We start from the raw sequence: 16,148 nt of genomic DNA on the forward strand, positions 1-16,148 counted from the left end.
TCCAGAGTGTCACCCTGGTGCGCCCCAAAGTGCTCCCAACTCATCCCCAGTCTCCACAACGCCCCCTGAACCCTCTGCTCCCAGCGAGGGATCAGGGATGTCCCCTGGGTGTGTCCCCTCGATGTCCCCTGGCTGTGTCTCCTGGCTGTCCCCTCGATGTCTCCTGGCTGTGTTTCCTCAATACCCCCTGGCTGTGTCCCCCTGGGTGTCCCCCTGGGTGTCCCCCGGTGCCCCCCGGTGTCCCCCGGTGCCCCCCGGTGTCCCCCGGTGCCCCCCTGACCCCCCGGTGCCCCCCAGGTTCCTGATCGGGCGGGAGAAGCCGGGCGAGCAGAGCGAGGTGGCTCAGCTGATCCAGCAGACGCTGGAGCAGGAGCGGTGGCAGCGCGAGATGATGGAGCAGCGCTACAGCCAGTACACCGAGGATGACGAGGAGGTGACAGGGCACGCGGGGCTGGGGGGGCACGGCAGGGACACCCCCGGGTGCCAACCCCGCCCCGTGCCCCTCCGCAGACCGGGGAATACGCCACGGACGAGGAGGAGGAGATGAGCCCATGTTCCCCAGCGGGGAAATGGCCATCGAGGTGTTCGAGCTGGCCGAGAACGAGGACACGCTGTCCCCCGTGGAGATGGACCCCGAGAAGCTGGTGCACAAGTTCAAGGAGGTGAGGAGGGGCTGGGGGAGGGCAGGGGGTGCTCACCTGGGGGGCTGTGCCCACCCCGTGCCCACCTTGTGCCCACCCCGGCTCTCCACAGCTCCAGATCAAACACGCCGTGACCGAGGCTGAGATCCAGCAGCTCAAGAGGAAGGTGAGGGGGGGTCCTGGCTGGACCAGGGGTGGGGGGACACCCTGACAGCTGCCCTGGCACCCTGAATGTCCTTCTCCAGCTGCCCTGCACCGGCCATTCCATGTCCTGCCATGTCCTGCCTGTCACCTGGCTGTGCCACATCCCATCCCCTGGCCGTGCCATGTTCCATTCCTGTCCCCTGGCTGTGCCACGTCATGACATTCTGTGCCACGTCCCATCCCCTGCCTGTCCCATGTCCCCTGGCTGTCCCCTGGCCGTGCCACAGCCCGTGGTGACACCGCTGTCCCCAGCTGCAGAGCCTGGAGCAGGAGAAGGCGCGCTGGAGGGCCGAGAAGGCCCAGCTGGAGCAGAGCGTGGAGGAGAACAAGGAGCGCATGGAGAAGCTCGAGGGGTACTGGATGGAGGCCCAGAACCTGTGCCAGGCCGTGGACGAGCACCTCAAGGAGACCCAGGCCCAGTACCAGACCCTGGAGAGAAAGTACAGCAAGGCCAAGCGGCTCATCAAGGAGTACCAGCAGAAGTGAGGGCAGCTCCAGTGTCCCCTCCTGTCCCCAGCGTGTCCCTTGGGCACCCCTGTCCCTGGGCACAGCCTGTGCCACCGGGCTGAGCCCATCCCTTGGCCGTGGGTCCATCCCTGGGCACCCGTGTCTGTCCCTGTGCCCTCGGTGTGGGACCCTCGGGGGGCTCTGACCCCTCCGTGCCACCCTCTGTCCCTGGGCACGGACTGTCCTGTGGGCAGGGCCACATCCCTGAGGTGCCAAACCCTTCTGGGCACCCTTTGTCCATCAGCGGGGACCCTCCCTTTGGCATGGCCCCACCCTGGGACTCCCAAAGGTGTCCCTGCCCACAGGTGAGCTCTGAGCTCCTTCCAAACCCAAACCCTTCCAGGACCCCCTGATCCTTCCTCAGCATCCCCGGGCACAACCCATCCTCTGGGAGCTCCCCGGGCCCCCAAACCCCGGGGTCCCCCAGGGCTGTCCCCAGGTTTGGGGACGTGCACTCACCCCTGGTGGTCCCCGCAGGGAGATCGAGTTCCTGAAGAAGGAGACGGCGCAGCGGCGAGTGCTGGAGGAGTCGGAGCTGGCGCACAAGGAGGAGATGGAGAAGCTGCAGGAGAAGGTGGGCACGGGGCGCCGGGACGGGGGATGTCCCTGACCCCCCGGTGCCCCCCGGTGCCCCCCGGCCCGGCCCCGCCCTCCCGCCGTGCCAGCGATGGATCCCGGAGCTCCGCGGGGCTCCCTCCGGACTGAGCCGCGCATCCCACGCCGGATCGTGGGGATCTGCTCCCACCGGACCTGCCCGGGATCTGCCCGGGATCTGCCCGGGATCTGCCCCGAGCCTCCTCCCGGCGCTGGGGTTCTGCTCTGGATCTGCCCAGGGTCCTGCTCTGGGGCCCGGCAGCCCTGAAAGGAGCGAGAGAATCTGCGCGGGCAGCGGATCCCGACAGCGTGTGTGGGATCTGCCGGGGATCCCGGGGATCGGTGCCGGGCTCAGGGTCCGGTCCCGCTGGGATCCCGGGGATCGGTGCCGGGCTCAGGGTCCGGTCCCGCTGGGATCCCGGGGATCGGTGCCGGGCTCAGGGTCCGGTCCCGCTGGGATCCCATGCTGGTCATGCTGGATCCCCAAAGGGCCCCACGGATCCTGTGCCAGCCCCGCTGTGGGGCCGGGGCCGTGCGGGGCACAGCGGATCCCAAAGGATCCCAACTCGGGGTCACCGGATCCCAAAGGATCCCCCGGCGTCACGGGACAGGGACTGACCGGCCCTGTCTGGCTGGGGGGCACCAGGGCACAGCGGGGAGGTCCCCAACACCAGCAGAGCCCCCCCCTCCCCCCCCAACTCAGCCACCTCCATCACCCCCAAAATGTCCCCTGGCATCCCACAGAGATCACCCAGCGCTGCCTGCAGCCCCCTGCCCATCCCAGCCCATCCCTGTGCCCCCCGTGTGTGTCCCCAGCCCATCCCTGCGTCCCCTCAGTCACCCCCGTGAGACCCCCATGTGTGTCCCCCTTGTGCCCTCCCAGTCACCCCTGTGCCCCCCCAGCCATCCCAGTGTCCCCAGTGTATGTCCCCCATGTGCCCCCCATGTCCCGCCCCCCTTGTCCCATCCTTGTCCCCCCAGTCCTGTCCCCATCTCCGTGTCCTCCCCACCCATCACAGTCCCCCACGGTGTGTCCCCGTGTCCCTCCCCCTCACCCCAGTGTGTCCCCGTGTCCCCCCGGTGTGTCCCCGTGTCCCCCCCGCTGTGTCCCCATGTCCCCCCCGGTGTGTCCCCGTGTCCCCCGCGGTGTGTCCCCGTGTCCCCCCCGGTGTGTCCCCATGTCCCCCCCGACCCCGGTGTGTCCCCCCCGGCCCCCCCCGCTGAGACCTGTCCCCTTTGCTGTTTTTCAGATCTCCGAACTGGAGGCCAAGCTGCAGACTTTGAAAAATTCCAACCCGACCTAAACCACCCTCAAACCGCAGCGATTCCGGCCTGGGGGGGCCCCTTCTTATCCCCCCCAACCCCCACCCCCCCATCCCCCCCCCCGGCCCTGCCCCCTCCCCTCCCCCCCCAGCGGGGAGGGGCTGAGACCCCGCCAAGGCCTCCTGGTGCCCCCCACCCCCCCACGGGGGCACAGACAGCGGGGGGGGGGGGGGGGCTCGGGGGGGGCCGGGGGGGTCACCCCGCGTTCGTGTCTGTGTCCAGTGTGAGTCTCGTGGTGACGTGATGGACCCGGGGAGGGGGCGCGGCCCCCCCAGGACCCCCCCACACACTTTCAACGTGACCCCCCCACCCCCCCGGACACACCTGGTTGGACTCTGGAGGGGGGGGGACACACACAGAGAGGACAATGTCCCCCCCCACCACCCCAAATCTGAGCCAGCTGGGGGGGGGGGGGGACACTGCGAGCCCCCCCAGACCCAGCTCCTTCTCTTGGGACTCGCTGGCCTTGGAGCCCCCCCAGCCCCACATCGGGGTGACCCCGGGACCACCGCCATGGAGGGGGGGACCCCAAGTGTCCCCCCTCCCCCTCAGTGCCACCATCGCCGGGCAGGGGGGGACCCCTGAGCCTTTGTCACCCCCTGCAAGGGATGGGGGGGACCCCCAACCCCATTGCCCCCCCCACCCTGGGAATTGGGGGGGGGCTGCCTGTGCCCCCCGGCCCCGCCAACACCCCCCCCCTCAACCCGGGGCTTTCGCCTTCCCTGGGCGAGGATGGGGGGGGACACACACGGGGGTCTCCTCTGGGGTGGGGGCGATGCTCCCACCCCCCCACCTGTAAATATCCCCCTCCCCCCCCCAAAAAAAAAACCTCACAGCATTTCTCTGGGGCTGGGACACTCCCCAATCCCCCCCCAAAAAAAACTCACAACATTTCTCTGGGGCTGGGACACCCCCCCCACCCCCCCAAAAAAAAATAATCACAGCATTTCTTTGGGGCTGGGACACCCCCCGACCCCCAGCCGGCCCCGGGGGGGTCCCTCCCTCTCGGCCCTTTATTTTTCATTTCTATTCTGCCCCCCCCTCGCCGCCGAGTCTCCGACAGTAACTGGATGTGGGGGCAACTGGGAGCCAGAGCTGGTTATACTGGGAAGGGGAGGCGGGGGGGAGGGGGAAACGCGTGGGGCGGGGGGTGCGGGGGGGGGGGGGGGGGTCGGGGGGGTCCGACTGGATTGGAGCCACTCGGGGAGGGGGGAGGGGGTTATTTAAGGGGAGGGGGTCCGGGGAGCGCGAGCCCCGTGGGGGGGGGCCGGGGTTATTTAATCTCACACGTGTACCTGTGGGTGTATATACTATATATAATGTACCTATGTATGCACCGCTCCGCTCTCAGCACCCCCCCGCCCCAAAAAAAACGCCGCCCCCCGCCCCATAAACGCGGCCTCGGCCTCCCCCCCCACGCCCCCCCAGCCCCGCCTCCTTCTGCCGGCGGATGGGCCGGGGGACACTGGGGGGGACTGGGAAGGGTGGGGGGGGCTATGGAGGGGGACTGGGAATTGTTTGGGGTGGCGGCAAGGAGTGGGGAGGATGGGGGGGCACTGGGGACACTGGGGAGGATGGGGGGCACTGGGGACACCGTGGGAGGGTTGGACAGGATGGAGGGGACGGGGAGGGACTGGGGGGAACTGGGAGGACTGGGAGTGATTTGGGGTCGCGGGGAGGAGTAGGGGGTGCAGAGGGGAGTGGGAGGGACTGGGAAGGACTGGAGGGCACTGGGGGAAATGGGCACGATGGGAGCGGGCACTGGGAGGAGCCCCTGGGCTGGGAGACACTGGGGAGGACCTGGGGACACTGGAGGGGATGGGGACACTGACGGGCCGGTGTCACCGCGGTCCCGCCGCTGTCGCTGTCCCTTCAGCACCGCCGCGTGTCCCTCGGTGCCCGCTGTCCCCGCACCCTCGGTGCCCCCCGGCGCTGTCCGTTCAGAACCCCGTGGGTGTTTCTGTCCCCGTGTCCCCTCCCGGTGTTTCCCCCCCCCCTCGGTGTCCGTTCAGCCCCGGGCGGGGCAGACCCCGCCCCCGCCGCCCCCGCCGTTTCCGGGTTCCTGTGCCCCCCCCCCCCCGCGGCCCCCGGCCCGGCGGGGCGGCCCGGCCCGGCTCGGCAGCGCCCCCCGCTCCCCCCGGCCCCGCCACCGGCCCGGCCCGGCCCCGGCGGGAGGAGACCCGGGGCGAGCAGGATGCCCCAGGAGCGCGGGTGAGTGGGGAGGGGGGGAGGGAACGGGCAGGGCGTCACCCGCGGTCAGCGGCCCCGGTACAACCCCGGTACAGTCCCTGTACGGCTCCGGTATAGCCCCATCCTTCGGTAGAGCATCCCCGGTACAGCCCCGGTACGGCTCCGGTACGGCTTCGGTACAGCCCCGGTACAGCCCCAGCCCCGGTACAGCTCCGGTACAGCTCCGGTACAGCCCCAGCCCCGGTACAGCCTCATCCTCCGGTAGAGCATCCCCGGTACCGTCCCGGTACAGCTCCGGTACGGCTCCGGTACGGCTCCGGTACAGCCCCAGCCCCGGTACAGCCTCATCCTCCGGCAGAGCATCCCCGGTGCAGCCCCAGCCCCGGTGCAACAGCTCCGGTCCAGCCCCGGTCCATTCCCGGAGCTGCCCCTCCCCCGGGACAGCCCCATCCCCCTCGGTTCGATATTCCCGGTACAGGAATCCCCGAGCGGCATTCCCGGTCCGGCATTCCCGGTCCGGCATTCCCGGTCCCGGCCTCTCCTGGGACTGGTTCCCATCCCCCGCGATCCCCGGGGTTGGGGGGGGTGTTTAACCCCTTCCCAGCCGCGCTGCACAAGGTGTGCCCAGCCCCCCGTACCGCGGGACACGGGGAGCACCGGGAGGCACCGGGGGGCACAGAGGGGCTGGGCCTTCCCCCCTGAGTGTCCCCTGTGTCCCCAGCTCTGTCCCACCATGTCGGTCTCCAAGCTGCAGGACACGGACGAGGTTTTTGGTGAGTTCCTGGGGCTGCAGAGCCACCCGTGGGTCCCCTCAGTGTCCCCCTGTGTCCAGAGGGGACCCCCGATCTGGGCTTGGGGACACGGGGATGTGCGTGGGGAAGGGGACAGGGGGGTGACAAAGACATGGGGACACGTCCAGGGCACACAGGAATGGGGGCACAGGGGTGTGCAGGGGGTGATGGGGACAGCAGGGGACACCGCCCAGAGCCACCCCTGGGGTGGGGGTTGGGATACAGGGGGGGACATTGGGGGGATCCCGGTGGGACCTGGGCAAAGCGTGTCCCCTCCTGGGTGACAGGGACGCTCTGTGCTCAGGGCCACCCCACTCCTCTGTCCCCATGGGGGCATCTCTGAACACTTCTCTCTGTCCCCCTGTCCCCTGTCCTGCCCCACCGGGGTGCCCCATCCATGTCCCCAATGCTCCCCTCTCCTTGTGCCCCCTCCTGTCCTCCTGGGACCGCCCACCCGCCTTTGACTCCCCTGCCCTGTCCCCCTGTCCCTCTGTCCCCCTGTCCCCTCTCCACTGGGCTGGCCTTCCCTGTCTGTCCCCCTGTGTCCAACGCTTCCCTGTTGTCCTCGCTGCTCATCCCTCCCTCCATCTCCTGTCCATCCGTCTGTCTGTCCGTCCATCCCTCCATCGTCCATGGATCCATCCCTCCATCGTCCATGGATCCATCCCTCTCTCCATCCACCCAACCTCCCTCCTCGTCCGTCCCTCTGTCACCACCCCCGTTCCCGCTCTCTCCGTGTCCATCCTATCCCTCCCCGCTGTCCGTGTGTCCGTCCGTCCGTCTGTCCGTGCCCCGGTGTCTCTTTCACTCCCAGATTTTACCGCTGTGGTTCCAGAGACGCCCCGTTTGGACAGCAGCCTGCACAAGGCCCGCGCCCGGCTCCTGGCCCGCGGCCGCCGCCAGCGGCCCTCGCGCTCCCGCCTGCGCGACAGCGCCAGCTCCACCGAGGGCGACGAGGGGCCCGAGGCCGCGGTGAGACACCGGGGACACTGGGGACATCGGAGACAACAGGGACACCAGGGACACTGGGGACAGCGGGGACAGCGGGACATGGGGGACACCAAAAACACCGCGACACCAGGGACATCGGAGACAACAAGGATAGCAGGGACATCGGGGACACTGGAGACACTGGGATACTGGGGAGACTGGGGACACCAGGGTCACCGGGACATCGGTGACACCAGGGACATCGGGGAGGACATTGGGGGATGCCAGGGCTGGGGGTGTCACAGGGATTGGGAACCTCAAGGGCTCAGGGAATGTCATGGTTGGGAGTGTCCCAAGGATTGGGGACACCAAGGATGGGGTTGGGATGGATGCCATGTTTGGGGACAAGGAGGGGGGGTCTAGGGGACAGCCCGGGGGGGCTGCAGGGGTCTGACCCCCTGCCCGTGTCCCCGCAGGGCACTGAGGGCGAGCGCAGCCCCCCCGGCCCCCTCGCCCTTTTCCCGCACCGACGGCTTCTCCTTCGAGCCGGGGGTGGCCCGGCCGGGCCTGGGGGACGCCCCGGCCCCCGCGCCCCCCGCTCAGCCGCTACCGGCCCCTCACCAACACCCCGTCCCAGGAGGGGCTCTGGGGACCCCCCGCGCCCCAGTCCTGCCCCAGCTCCGACAGCTCCCCCGGCCTCGCCCGCCGCCCTCCCCGGCCCCGGCAGCACAGCGAAGGTGAGACCCCCCCCCCCCCCGAACCCCCTGGGGACCCCTGGGGGGACAGAGGGTGACAGCCCGGTGCCACCCCTGCAGATGACAGCCGCGACATGAGCCCCTCCGAGCCCGCCAGCCCCACCATGGGGCTCGATAAGAAAACGAGGAGGAAATTCCTGGATTTGGGGTGAGAACCCGGCCTGGGCAGGGGGAGGAGGGACAGAGGGCTGTGGGGAGGGGTGAAGGGATGGAGAAGTACAATGGAAAGATGGAAAAATAGATGGGGGAGAAGGTGGAGGCACAGATGATGGACGGACAGACGGATGGAGGGATGGACAGACAGACGGAGGGATGAGAGGGGTCCTGGACAGAGCCTTCAGGCCACCACCGCTGTCCCCAGGGTCACCCTGCGCCGGGCGTCCTCTGGGAAGAGCCGCAAGGAGAAGAGCAGCAACCGCCTGTCCATGGGCAGCAGGTGAGGGACACCCTGGGGACAGACTGGGGACACCCTGGGGACAGCCCGGGGACAGCCCCTGACACTGCCCTGTCCCCAGGGAGGCGGCGGAGGGGCCCGGCCGCCCCTCGGGCTCCCCGTTCCTGCCCTTCTCGTGGTTCTCGGACAGCTCCAGGGGCTCCGGCTCCCCCGGCCCCGCGTCCCCCGCGGGCTCCCCCCGCCACGAGCGGCTCAGCCCCGCCAAATCCGCGTCCCAGGTGAGCGCCCGGCAGGTGGGACGGACCTGGGGGCTCTGAGAGAGGAGGTGACACCAGCTCTGGGGACAGGGGACAAAGCCCCGTAGGGTCAGGGAACATTAGGGGCGGGACTCGAGCCTCCAGAGGGTCAGGATGGCGCTGGGGTGTCACTGGGTGGCTCTGGGGTAGATCTGGGGTGTCGTTGGGTGCTCTGCGGTGGCTCCAGCCCTGTCCCCCCCTCCCGCTGGCCCAGGACTCGACGCTGAGCGAGGACTCGCCCCCGTCCAGCGCCAGCCCCCGCCTGCCCGGCCCCCCCAAGTGCTCGTACCCCTACCACAGCCTGTCCCAGTCCTCGGACGAGGTGAGCACGGGCGGGGGGCGTGGGGGTGTCTCCCCCCAATTCCGGGGACCCCCGGCTGACTCCCCCCGTGCGCAGCTGCTGGAGGAGCCGCCGGGCGCGGCCGCGGGCTGGACTTGTGGCCAGGTGGGCGAGTGGCTGCAGAGCCTGGGCTTGCAGCGCTACGTGCGGGACTTCTCCGAGCACGGCGTGGACGGACCCCGCCTGCTGCTCCTGGACGGGGCCAAGCTCAAGGTGCGGGGTCGGGGGGCTCCAGGGACCCCAAAAAATGGAGGGGGAGAGGTTTTGGGTGGCCCAGTGCGGGGTTCCATAGGGCAGGAAGGTGTGGGGTGCCCCAAAGGGGGATTCCATGGGGCAGGAAGGTTCTGGAAGGTTTCGGGATGCCCCAAAGGGAGGTTCCCTGTGTACCCAAACCCCTCTGTCCGAGCCGGCCGCTCCATGGGGCGGGACGCTGCGGGTGCCCCAAGGGACGATCCCAAAGGACCCCCAAGGAGCTGCTGTCGGGGCAGGGGGCTCCGGGGGGCTCGGGGGCAGCTCCGGGCGCTGTGTCCGGGGGTCCCAGCCCTCGCTGCCGCAGGCGCTGGGCGTGGGCAGCTCCCAGGACCGCGCCGTGCTCAAGCGGCGGCTCAAGGAGCTGAGCCTGGCGGCGGAGAGGGAGCGCAAGGCCCGCGACAAAGCGGAGAAACAGCGGGAGAAGCACAAGAAAAAGGACCAGGAGCAGAGGAGGAGCTGAACGGGGAGAGCCACAGCCCCCCGGGACACCGCGGGACACACCGAGGGGACACCGAGGGACAGCGGGGCCAGAAGGAGCCCGGAGCAGCACCCACCCCCACTCCGGCTCCAGCCGCCCCCTCCCCACCCAGCCCGGCCCCCCCAGGATGCTGAGGGCACCCCCACCCTGTCCTGTCACCCCCAGCCCGTCCTGTCACCCTCACCTGTCACCACCCCCAAGGGGCCGGGGGTCCCAGCCCCTTCCCCCCCCCAGCACCTTCACACACGGGCACCCCCAAATGGGGGGCAGGGAGCGAACCCCGGCCCCCCACAGCCACCCCAGGAAATAAAAGGGTATCAAGGGCCAGTGCAAACTGGAGTGGCCGGTGTCACCTGACTGGGGGGGGACAGAGCAGCCCCCAAGGCCCCGTGTCCCCAAATGCCACCCCGGGACTGAGCCCTCGGCCCCCTCCCAAGCCTGGGGGGGAAACTGAGGCACCAGGACCCCAAAGCACCCCAGGGATTCAGTCAACATCCAATTTATTGACACTGGGAGGGGTCAGGGAGGAATTTGGGGGGGGGGGGGTTGAGCAGGTCACAGGAAGTGGGGGGGACACGGGGGTGGGGACAGCTCAGTAGTGCAATAATGGGGGGGGACAGGGACAGGAAAGCTGGGAGGGATGGGGGGCTCAGGCCTGGCCCCCCCACCCCATCAGGGTGCAGGGAAGTGCTGCTGGTCCTACCGGGACAGAACCAGTCCCTTACTGGGATGGGGCGGGTGTGAAGTTTGGTGGGGGGGGGAGGGTGGTGAGGGAGCTGCTCCAACCCCCCCCAGCTCTGTCCCTAAGTGCCACCAAGGTGGGGCTGCCAGGACACCCCCACATCCCACGCTTCCCACGGAACCCAAAGAACCGGGGTGCCAAAACGCCAACTCCCCCCCCCCCCCGGGGGGCACTCAGGGACACCCCGAGGGTGGGTCTGGGGGTCCCGGGGGGGCTCGGGGGGGCTCAGGGCACACGGTACGTGGAGGTGTTCTTGGGCTCGGTGCTGGGCACGCACCAGTCCCCGGCCTCCTGGCTGGCCTGGTAGTGCCTCCACGCTGACTTGTTGTACACGGGCAGGCGCTCCACTGAGTCCGTGGACAGAGCCTGGGGGCGGCACACGGGGCTCAGCAGGGTCCTGTGCCCCTCCCCAGCCCGGATTTGGGGGGGATTTGGGGACAGGCACCCACCTTCAGGTAGATGACGGCGTCGGTGCCGAAGCCCTCCATGGAGTAGAGCTGCAGGTCCCCCTGGAAGTACTTGGCGTACAGGCGGGAGATGGGCAGCCCGTAGCCAAAGCCGGCCTGGGGGGCGACGAATTGGGGGGGTGGGAGGGTCCCCAGGGCTGGGGGGAACCTCCCAGGACACCCCTGGCCACCCCACGGTGCTGCCAGCAGTCACTGTGCCACCAGCAACGGGCCCCGGAATGGGCAGAGGGGGCCCTGCCACCACGAAGTGTCCCCATGCCACATCCAACCCCACCAAAGTGTCTCCATGCCATTCCCAAGCATCCCCACACCACGAAGTGTCCCCATGGCACCCTAAACGTCCCCAAAAGGTCCCAGGCCAAGCCCAAACCTCCCCGTACCCCCCCAGCCCACCCCAGTCACCCCCAAAACATCCCCAGGCCACCTCCAAAACACCCCCAGCCCACCCCGAAAACACCCCCAGGCCACTCCAGCCCCCCTCCAATCACCCCCCCAGCCCCATCTCCTCCCCCATCCCCAGGTGTGGGGGTCTCGTACCAGGGGGGCCCCCCCGGAGCCCAGCTGGGGGGTGGGGGCTGTGGAGTACATGTAGCTGAAGAGCCGCTCGATCTTCCTCAGGGGCACGCCCATGCCCCTGTCACTCATCTGGGGACACACACACACAGAGGGTGACAAGGCCATCCCTGTCCCCTCCCCACCCTCCCCCAGCGCGGCCGGGGCTCCCTCACCCGGATGGACAAATCCTCCTGGCCCAGGGCCACCATCACCCTGATGGCCGGCAGCCGCGGGCTGCTCTCGTGGCTCTCCACCGTGGCTCTCATGGCGTTCTGGGGACACAGAGCCCCCGGGGAGGGGTCAGGGGGGACACCCAGAGCCCCCCCGGGACCCCCCAAAAGGGCTGGGGTACCTTGAAGAGCTCGAAGAGCATGTGGTACAGGTGGGACGGGACGTAGACGATGCTCACGGGCTGCTGGGCGTTGCAGGCTGGGGAGGGGGGACACTGGGGTTGGTGGGGACAATCCTGAGCCTAAAGCTGCCCCAGACCTAAATGGGGCACCTGAGGGTCCCCCCCATCACAGGGACCCCCAATCCTAAAGGGGCCACCTGAGAAACCCCAGAAATGGGGACCCCGACCCAAAACGAGCCACACAAAAATCCCATCCCACAGGGACCCCAATACTAAAGGAGCTGAGAACCCCCTGCCATGGAGACCCCAACCCACACAAGAAACCAATCCTAAAGGGGCCACCTGAGAATCCCCAAACCTAAAGGAGCCTCCCAAAATCCCCCTGCCCGGGGCCTCCATTGTCCCCTCACTGTCCCCACTGTCCCCTCACCGTTGACCTCCTCGATCTCCAGCTCAGGTGAGGCCATGTAATATTTGTCACACAGCAGCTTGGCCATGTTGTAGGCGTCTGGCAAAGGGGGGGACACAGAGCTCAGCACCCCCAGCACCAACAGGGGCAGCCTTTGGGGTCCCCCCGCCCCCAAACACCCCCCATCCCTACAGATCCCAAAAGTTTTTGGGGTCTCCTGCACAGCTCAGGGGACTCTCTGGCTGAGGCCACCCTAAACCTGTGACAGGAGTGGTCCCAGGGGGATTTTCCAGCGACCCCCACCCCCCAAATCCCCCCTCCCTCGTGGGGGTGGGACCCCAGACCCCACCAACCTCTCACCACGTTGGCCACGTTGCAGTGGGGGTCGATGCTCCCGATGTGTTTGGGGTGTGCGGGGTTGGTGCTGCCATCGAAGAGCAGGGCTGGGGAGGGGACAGCGAGCTGGGGACACCCCGGGGACAGCTGGGGACACCCCCAGAGCATCCCAGGGACAGCTGGGGACACCCCCAGGGTACTCTGGGGCTGTGGGGAAACAACACACCAGGGGAGATGCCCAAGACAGAGAATCCTTGGGGTTAGTGGGGACATTTGGGACAGATCCCTGGGGCTGTGGGGACATTCTGGGGACACCCAGCGATGATGGGGGACCCTCAGGACAAACTCCTGGGTTTAAGAGGGGACCCTTGGGACAAGAAGAACCTTGGGGAGCTCCCTGGGGTTGGTGGGGACTTTGAGGACAGAGGCCTGGGGAGAGTCGGAGGGTTCAGGGGACACTCGGGGGGTTCTGGGGACACTCGGGGGGTTCTGGGGACACTCGGGGGGGTCCAGGGGACACTCGGGGGGGTTCAGGGGACACCCCAGCCCCCCGCTCACTGTGCTGGTTGATGAGCATGCGGATGGAGATGCGGCTCAGGTAGAAGCGGTCCAGGAAGTACTGGATGTTCTGGTTGGACACGGGGTCATCCCCGTACGTCTCCTTGTACTCGATGACCCCCTGAGCCATGGTGGGGACAACGTCGTTGTGCCGGTTCCGGATTGTCACCAGCGCGGTCGTGAACCTGCCCCGGGGACAGCGACAGCGCTGGGGACACCCGGTCCGGCCACGGCCGCGATCCAGGCCGGGATTCCCCGAGAGCTGAGGGCGCTGGGAAAACCCGGAGCTGATTCCGGTGGCACTTTGGGGTGACACCAGCGCGGGCCTGGGAGGGGATGACACCCCAAACCCCGGGACTGGGGACAAGGACACTCTGTCACCTCCCAACTCACTGTCCCAGCGTGGCTTGGTCCTCGGGGTCCTTGTCATGGAATTCCATGATGTCCAGCAGGCTCTGGACGTACCTGGGGGGACACGGACACCCCACAGCTGGCACCCCCAAACACAGAGGACACCCCAGGTGACACCATGCAGGGCCAGCACCCCTCAGCCCAGGCCCACACCCCAAAATCTGCTGCACCAGGGATCACTGTCCCACCCCACTGCTGGCATGGGGGCCCTTGGGGACACCTGGGGTCATGGTGGGGCTGGGGCTGTGACAGGGAGTGGCACTGCTGGACCCCCTGGCATGGCCTGACCCCTTGGCATGGCGTGATCCTGCTGGCAGCGGGACAAACTAGACAGTGGGGACACTGGACAAACAACAGGTCATGTGGTGGCACTGGGAAACGGGTCATGCTGCTGGCACTGGGACACTTAAAGGGACACTCAGACCCCCCCCAGGACAGGGACATCAGGGCTCCTTCAGGGACCGGGTGGCACTGGTGGCCCCCCCCGCTGGCTGGGGACACCCTGGTGGCACAGGAGTGTCCCCAAAGGACCTGCAGCCCATGTCAGCCAAGGGCACGGTATGGCACCAGCTGGGGAGTGCCCAGCCTGTCACCTGTCCCTGTGTCACCCCCCTCAGCTCCCAGTCTGTCCCAGCACCGGCTGGCGAGTGCCCAGCCTGTCCCCAGCTCCCTGGAGGAGAGGACAGCTGGTGACAGCTGTGGGACACACGGTGCTCGTGACACCTGAGGTGACAGGAGCCGCGGTGGCACTGAGAGCTGTGACACTGGGGGTACCCCAGAGGGTGACAACCTGTGGCAGCGAGACCCCAGGTGAGTGGCCAGGGTGGGACCCCCAGCAGGGCAGGGTGGCAGCTCCCAGGCCGGCCAGGTGGCAGTGTCCCCGTGTCCCCAGCACTGACCAGCTCTGCACCAGCTGCACGGAGGGCGTGCGCAGCACCCGGTCCGGGAGGAGGTTGATCTCCTTCATGATGTTGGAGAGGCGCACGGGCAGCTCCTGGCGCAGGAACGCGAACGACGTCTTCTCACAGGCATTGCTGGAGCCTGGGGACACAGGGGGACACGGGGTGAGCACCCACGGGACCCCCAGAGCCAGCGTTGGTGGCACTGCCACCCCTCTGGCACTGGGGACAGAGGACAGGAGCGGGTTCTGGTCCTTGGCTGGGGAGGGGGTGAGGGCTGGGGGACACTGCGGGGACAGGGAGGGCTGATGGGGGAGGACAGGCTGGGTGCCCAGTGCCACCCAGAACAGCCCAAACTGGGCTGGGAGACCCCCGAGAGCAATCTGGAGGGGAGAAGGACCTGGGCCACCACCAGAACCCAACACAGACCCAGGGTCCCCAATCGGGGGACATCCCACAAGGCAGGGGGGGCACAGCTGACCCCAAACCCCTGGAGGGGCACTGGCGACAAGGGACATTGTCCCCAGAGCGCAGCCACCAGCCCCTGTTTGGGGGGGACAGGGGACCAGAGAGGGCCAGGCTGGGTGACACCAATGGGGGGGACACTGGATCGGACTGGGGGGGTCCCAGCTGCCCACCCTGGGTCTGGGGGTCCCTCACAGGGTGGGTTTACTGGGATGTGCCCCCAAGGAAGGGGTTGGGACACCCCCTGAGGGGTGGGGGGGACAGAGGGGACACCCCCAAAAGGGCCCATTAGGAAACCACGCTCCACCCGCACTTATTTACCCGGGGGGTGTTGTTAAATCCCCCCAGCCCCAATAAAAATGAGATTTTGGGGGCGGCCAGAGTAACCCAGGCCCACACACTCACTGAGGAAGAGAGCCCCCAGACCCCTCAGATTTACAGGGTGGGGAGAAATTCCCTGACGGGGGGAATTAGGATTTTCCGGGGCGGGTGTGTGAAGGATTTTCCAAGGAAGGGGGGTGGTAGGAATTTAGGAATTCCCAGGAAGGGGGGGCAGGAATTCCCGGGGGTGTGCACGGAGCTCCCTCCCCCAGCACCGCCCTCACACCGGCTGTGCCCAGCGAGGGCTGTCCCTGTCCCCATAGCAGGGCCGGGGGTCCCGGGGGTTTTTTTCTTTATTTACCGAAGTCCAGAAACTGCTTCATGGAGAGCGGCGACGGCGAGAACTTGCTGAAGTGCTCGATGTAGGTGGGGACGCCGGCCAGCGCCGCGCGCTTCCCGAGGCACCGCAGCAGCCGCATGGCGCCGCTGTGGCCCCGGTGCCCCCCGGTGCCCCCCGCTGTCCCCTCAGTGTCCCCTCAGCGTCCCCTCAGCGTCCCCTCAGGGCCCCCCGAGCCCCCGGGCCCGGCCCCGCCCCCGCCGCGCCGCGCGCAAACAACACACCCGCTGTCAATCACCGCGCCTCGACCAATCAGCGCCCGTTCTACCGAAAACCCCGCCCACCCGCCCTGCCAACCCGGCTTCGCCGTTGGGCACGCCCCGCTGTCAATCACCGCGAGCCTCGCGGCCAATCAGCGCCTGCTCCGCCTTGGGCCCCGCCTCTCCCGGGATAGCCCCGCCCCTCGTTGCAGCTCCGGCGCTCATTTGCATAATCAGGGTTCCCATCAGCCCCTCGGGGGTCCCTGGCCCCTTCCTGGGGTATTTTGGGGGGATTCGAGCCTTTCCCGAGGGTCTGGGGACGTCTGAGCCCACCTTAATCC

General features: G+C 68.3%; 3 protein-coding genes across 3 annotated transcripts in view; 2 read left to right on the forward strand and 1 right to left on the reverse strand.

Moving 5' to 3' along the window:
* PPP1R9B (protein phosphatase 1 regulatory subunit 9B) overlaps positions 1 to 4,311 on the forward strand; it is a 6,885-nt gene extending 2,574 nt beyond the window's left edge. The window contains 8 exon segments of the mRNA XM_088179471.1: positions 51 to 108; positions 298 to 433; positions 511 to 541; positions 544 to 662; positions 754 to 807; positions 1,098 to 1,327; positions 1,830 to 1,926; positions 3,197 to 4,311. Of these exon segments, the coding sequence (XP_088035597.1) occupies positions 51 to 108; positions 298 to 433; positions 511 to 541; positions 544 to 662; positions 754 to 807; positions 1,098 to 1,327; positions 1,830 to 1,926; positions 3,197 to 3,250 (779 nt within the window). The 3' untranslated portion in view covers positions 3,251 to 4,311.
* Positions 4,312 to 5,417: 1,106 nt separating this feature from the next.
* Positions 5,418 to 10,029, forward strand: SAMD14 (sterile alpha motif domain containing 14). The gene is given in 12 exon segments (XM_014889399.2): positions 5,418 to 5,480; positions 6,181 to 6,232; positions 7,065 to 7,222; positions 7,657 to 7,671; positions 7,673 to 7,771; positions 7,773 to 7,917; positions 7,996 to 8,083; positions 8,297 to 8,371; positions 8,451 to 8,607; positions 8,840 to 8,947; positions 9,023 to 9,178; positions 9,522 to 10,029. Coding segments are annotated over 11 exon segments (1,197 nt in total). The 5' UTR covers positions 5,418 to 5,480; positions 6,181 to 6,192; the 3' UTR covers positions 9,678 to 10,029.
* A 411-nt stretch (positions 10,030 to 10,440) lies between these two features.
* PDK2 (pyruvate dehydrogenase kinase 2) lies at positions 10,441 to 15,732 on the reverse strand. The gene is made up of 11 exons (XM_014889432.2): positions 15,572 to 15,732; positions 14,425 to 14,566; positions 13,508 to 13,579; positions 13,115 to 13,299; positions 12,574 to 12,663; positions 12,242 to 12,319; positions 11,812 to 11,888; positions 11,633 to 11,731; positions 11,442 to 11,549; positions 10,887 to 11,000; positions 10,441 to 10,803 (listed from the first exon to the last, which is right to left on the reverse strand). The coding sequence occupies exons 1-11, from the start codon at positions 15,687 to 15,689 to the stop codon at positions 10,663 to 10,665; spliced, it is 1,224 nt and encodes a 407-aa protein (XP_014744918.2). The 5' UTR covers positions 15,690 to 15,732; the 3' UTR covers positions 10,441 to 10,662.
* Positions 15,733 to 16,148: the final 416 nt, after the last annotated feature.

The sequence above is a fragment of the Sturnus vulgaris genome, chromosome 27 (assembly GCF_052056855.1).
Source record: "Sturnus vulgaris isolate bStuVul1 chromosome 27, bStuVul1.hap1, whole genome shotgun sequence".
Classification (NCBI taxonomy): domain Eukaryota; kingdom Metazoa; phylum Chordata; class Aves; order Passeriformes; family Sturnidae; genus Sturnus; species Sturnus vulgaris.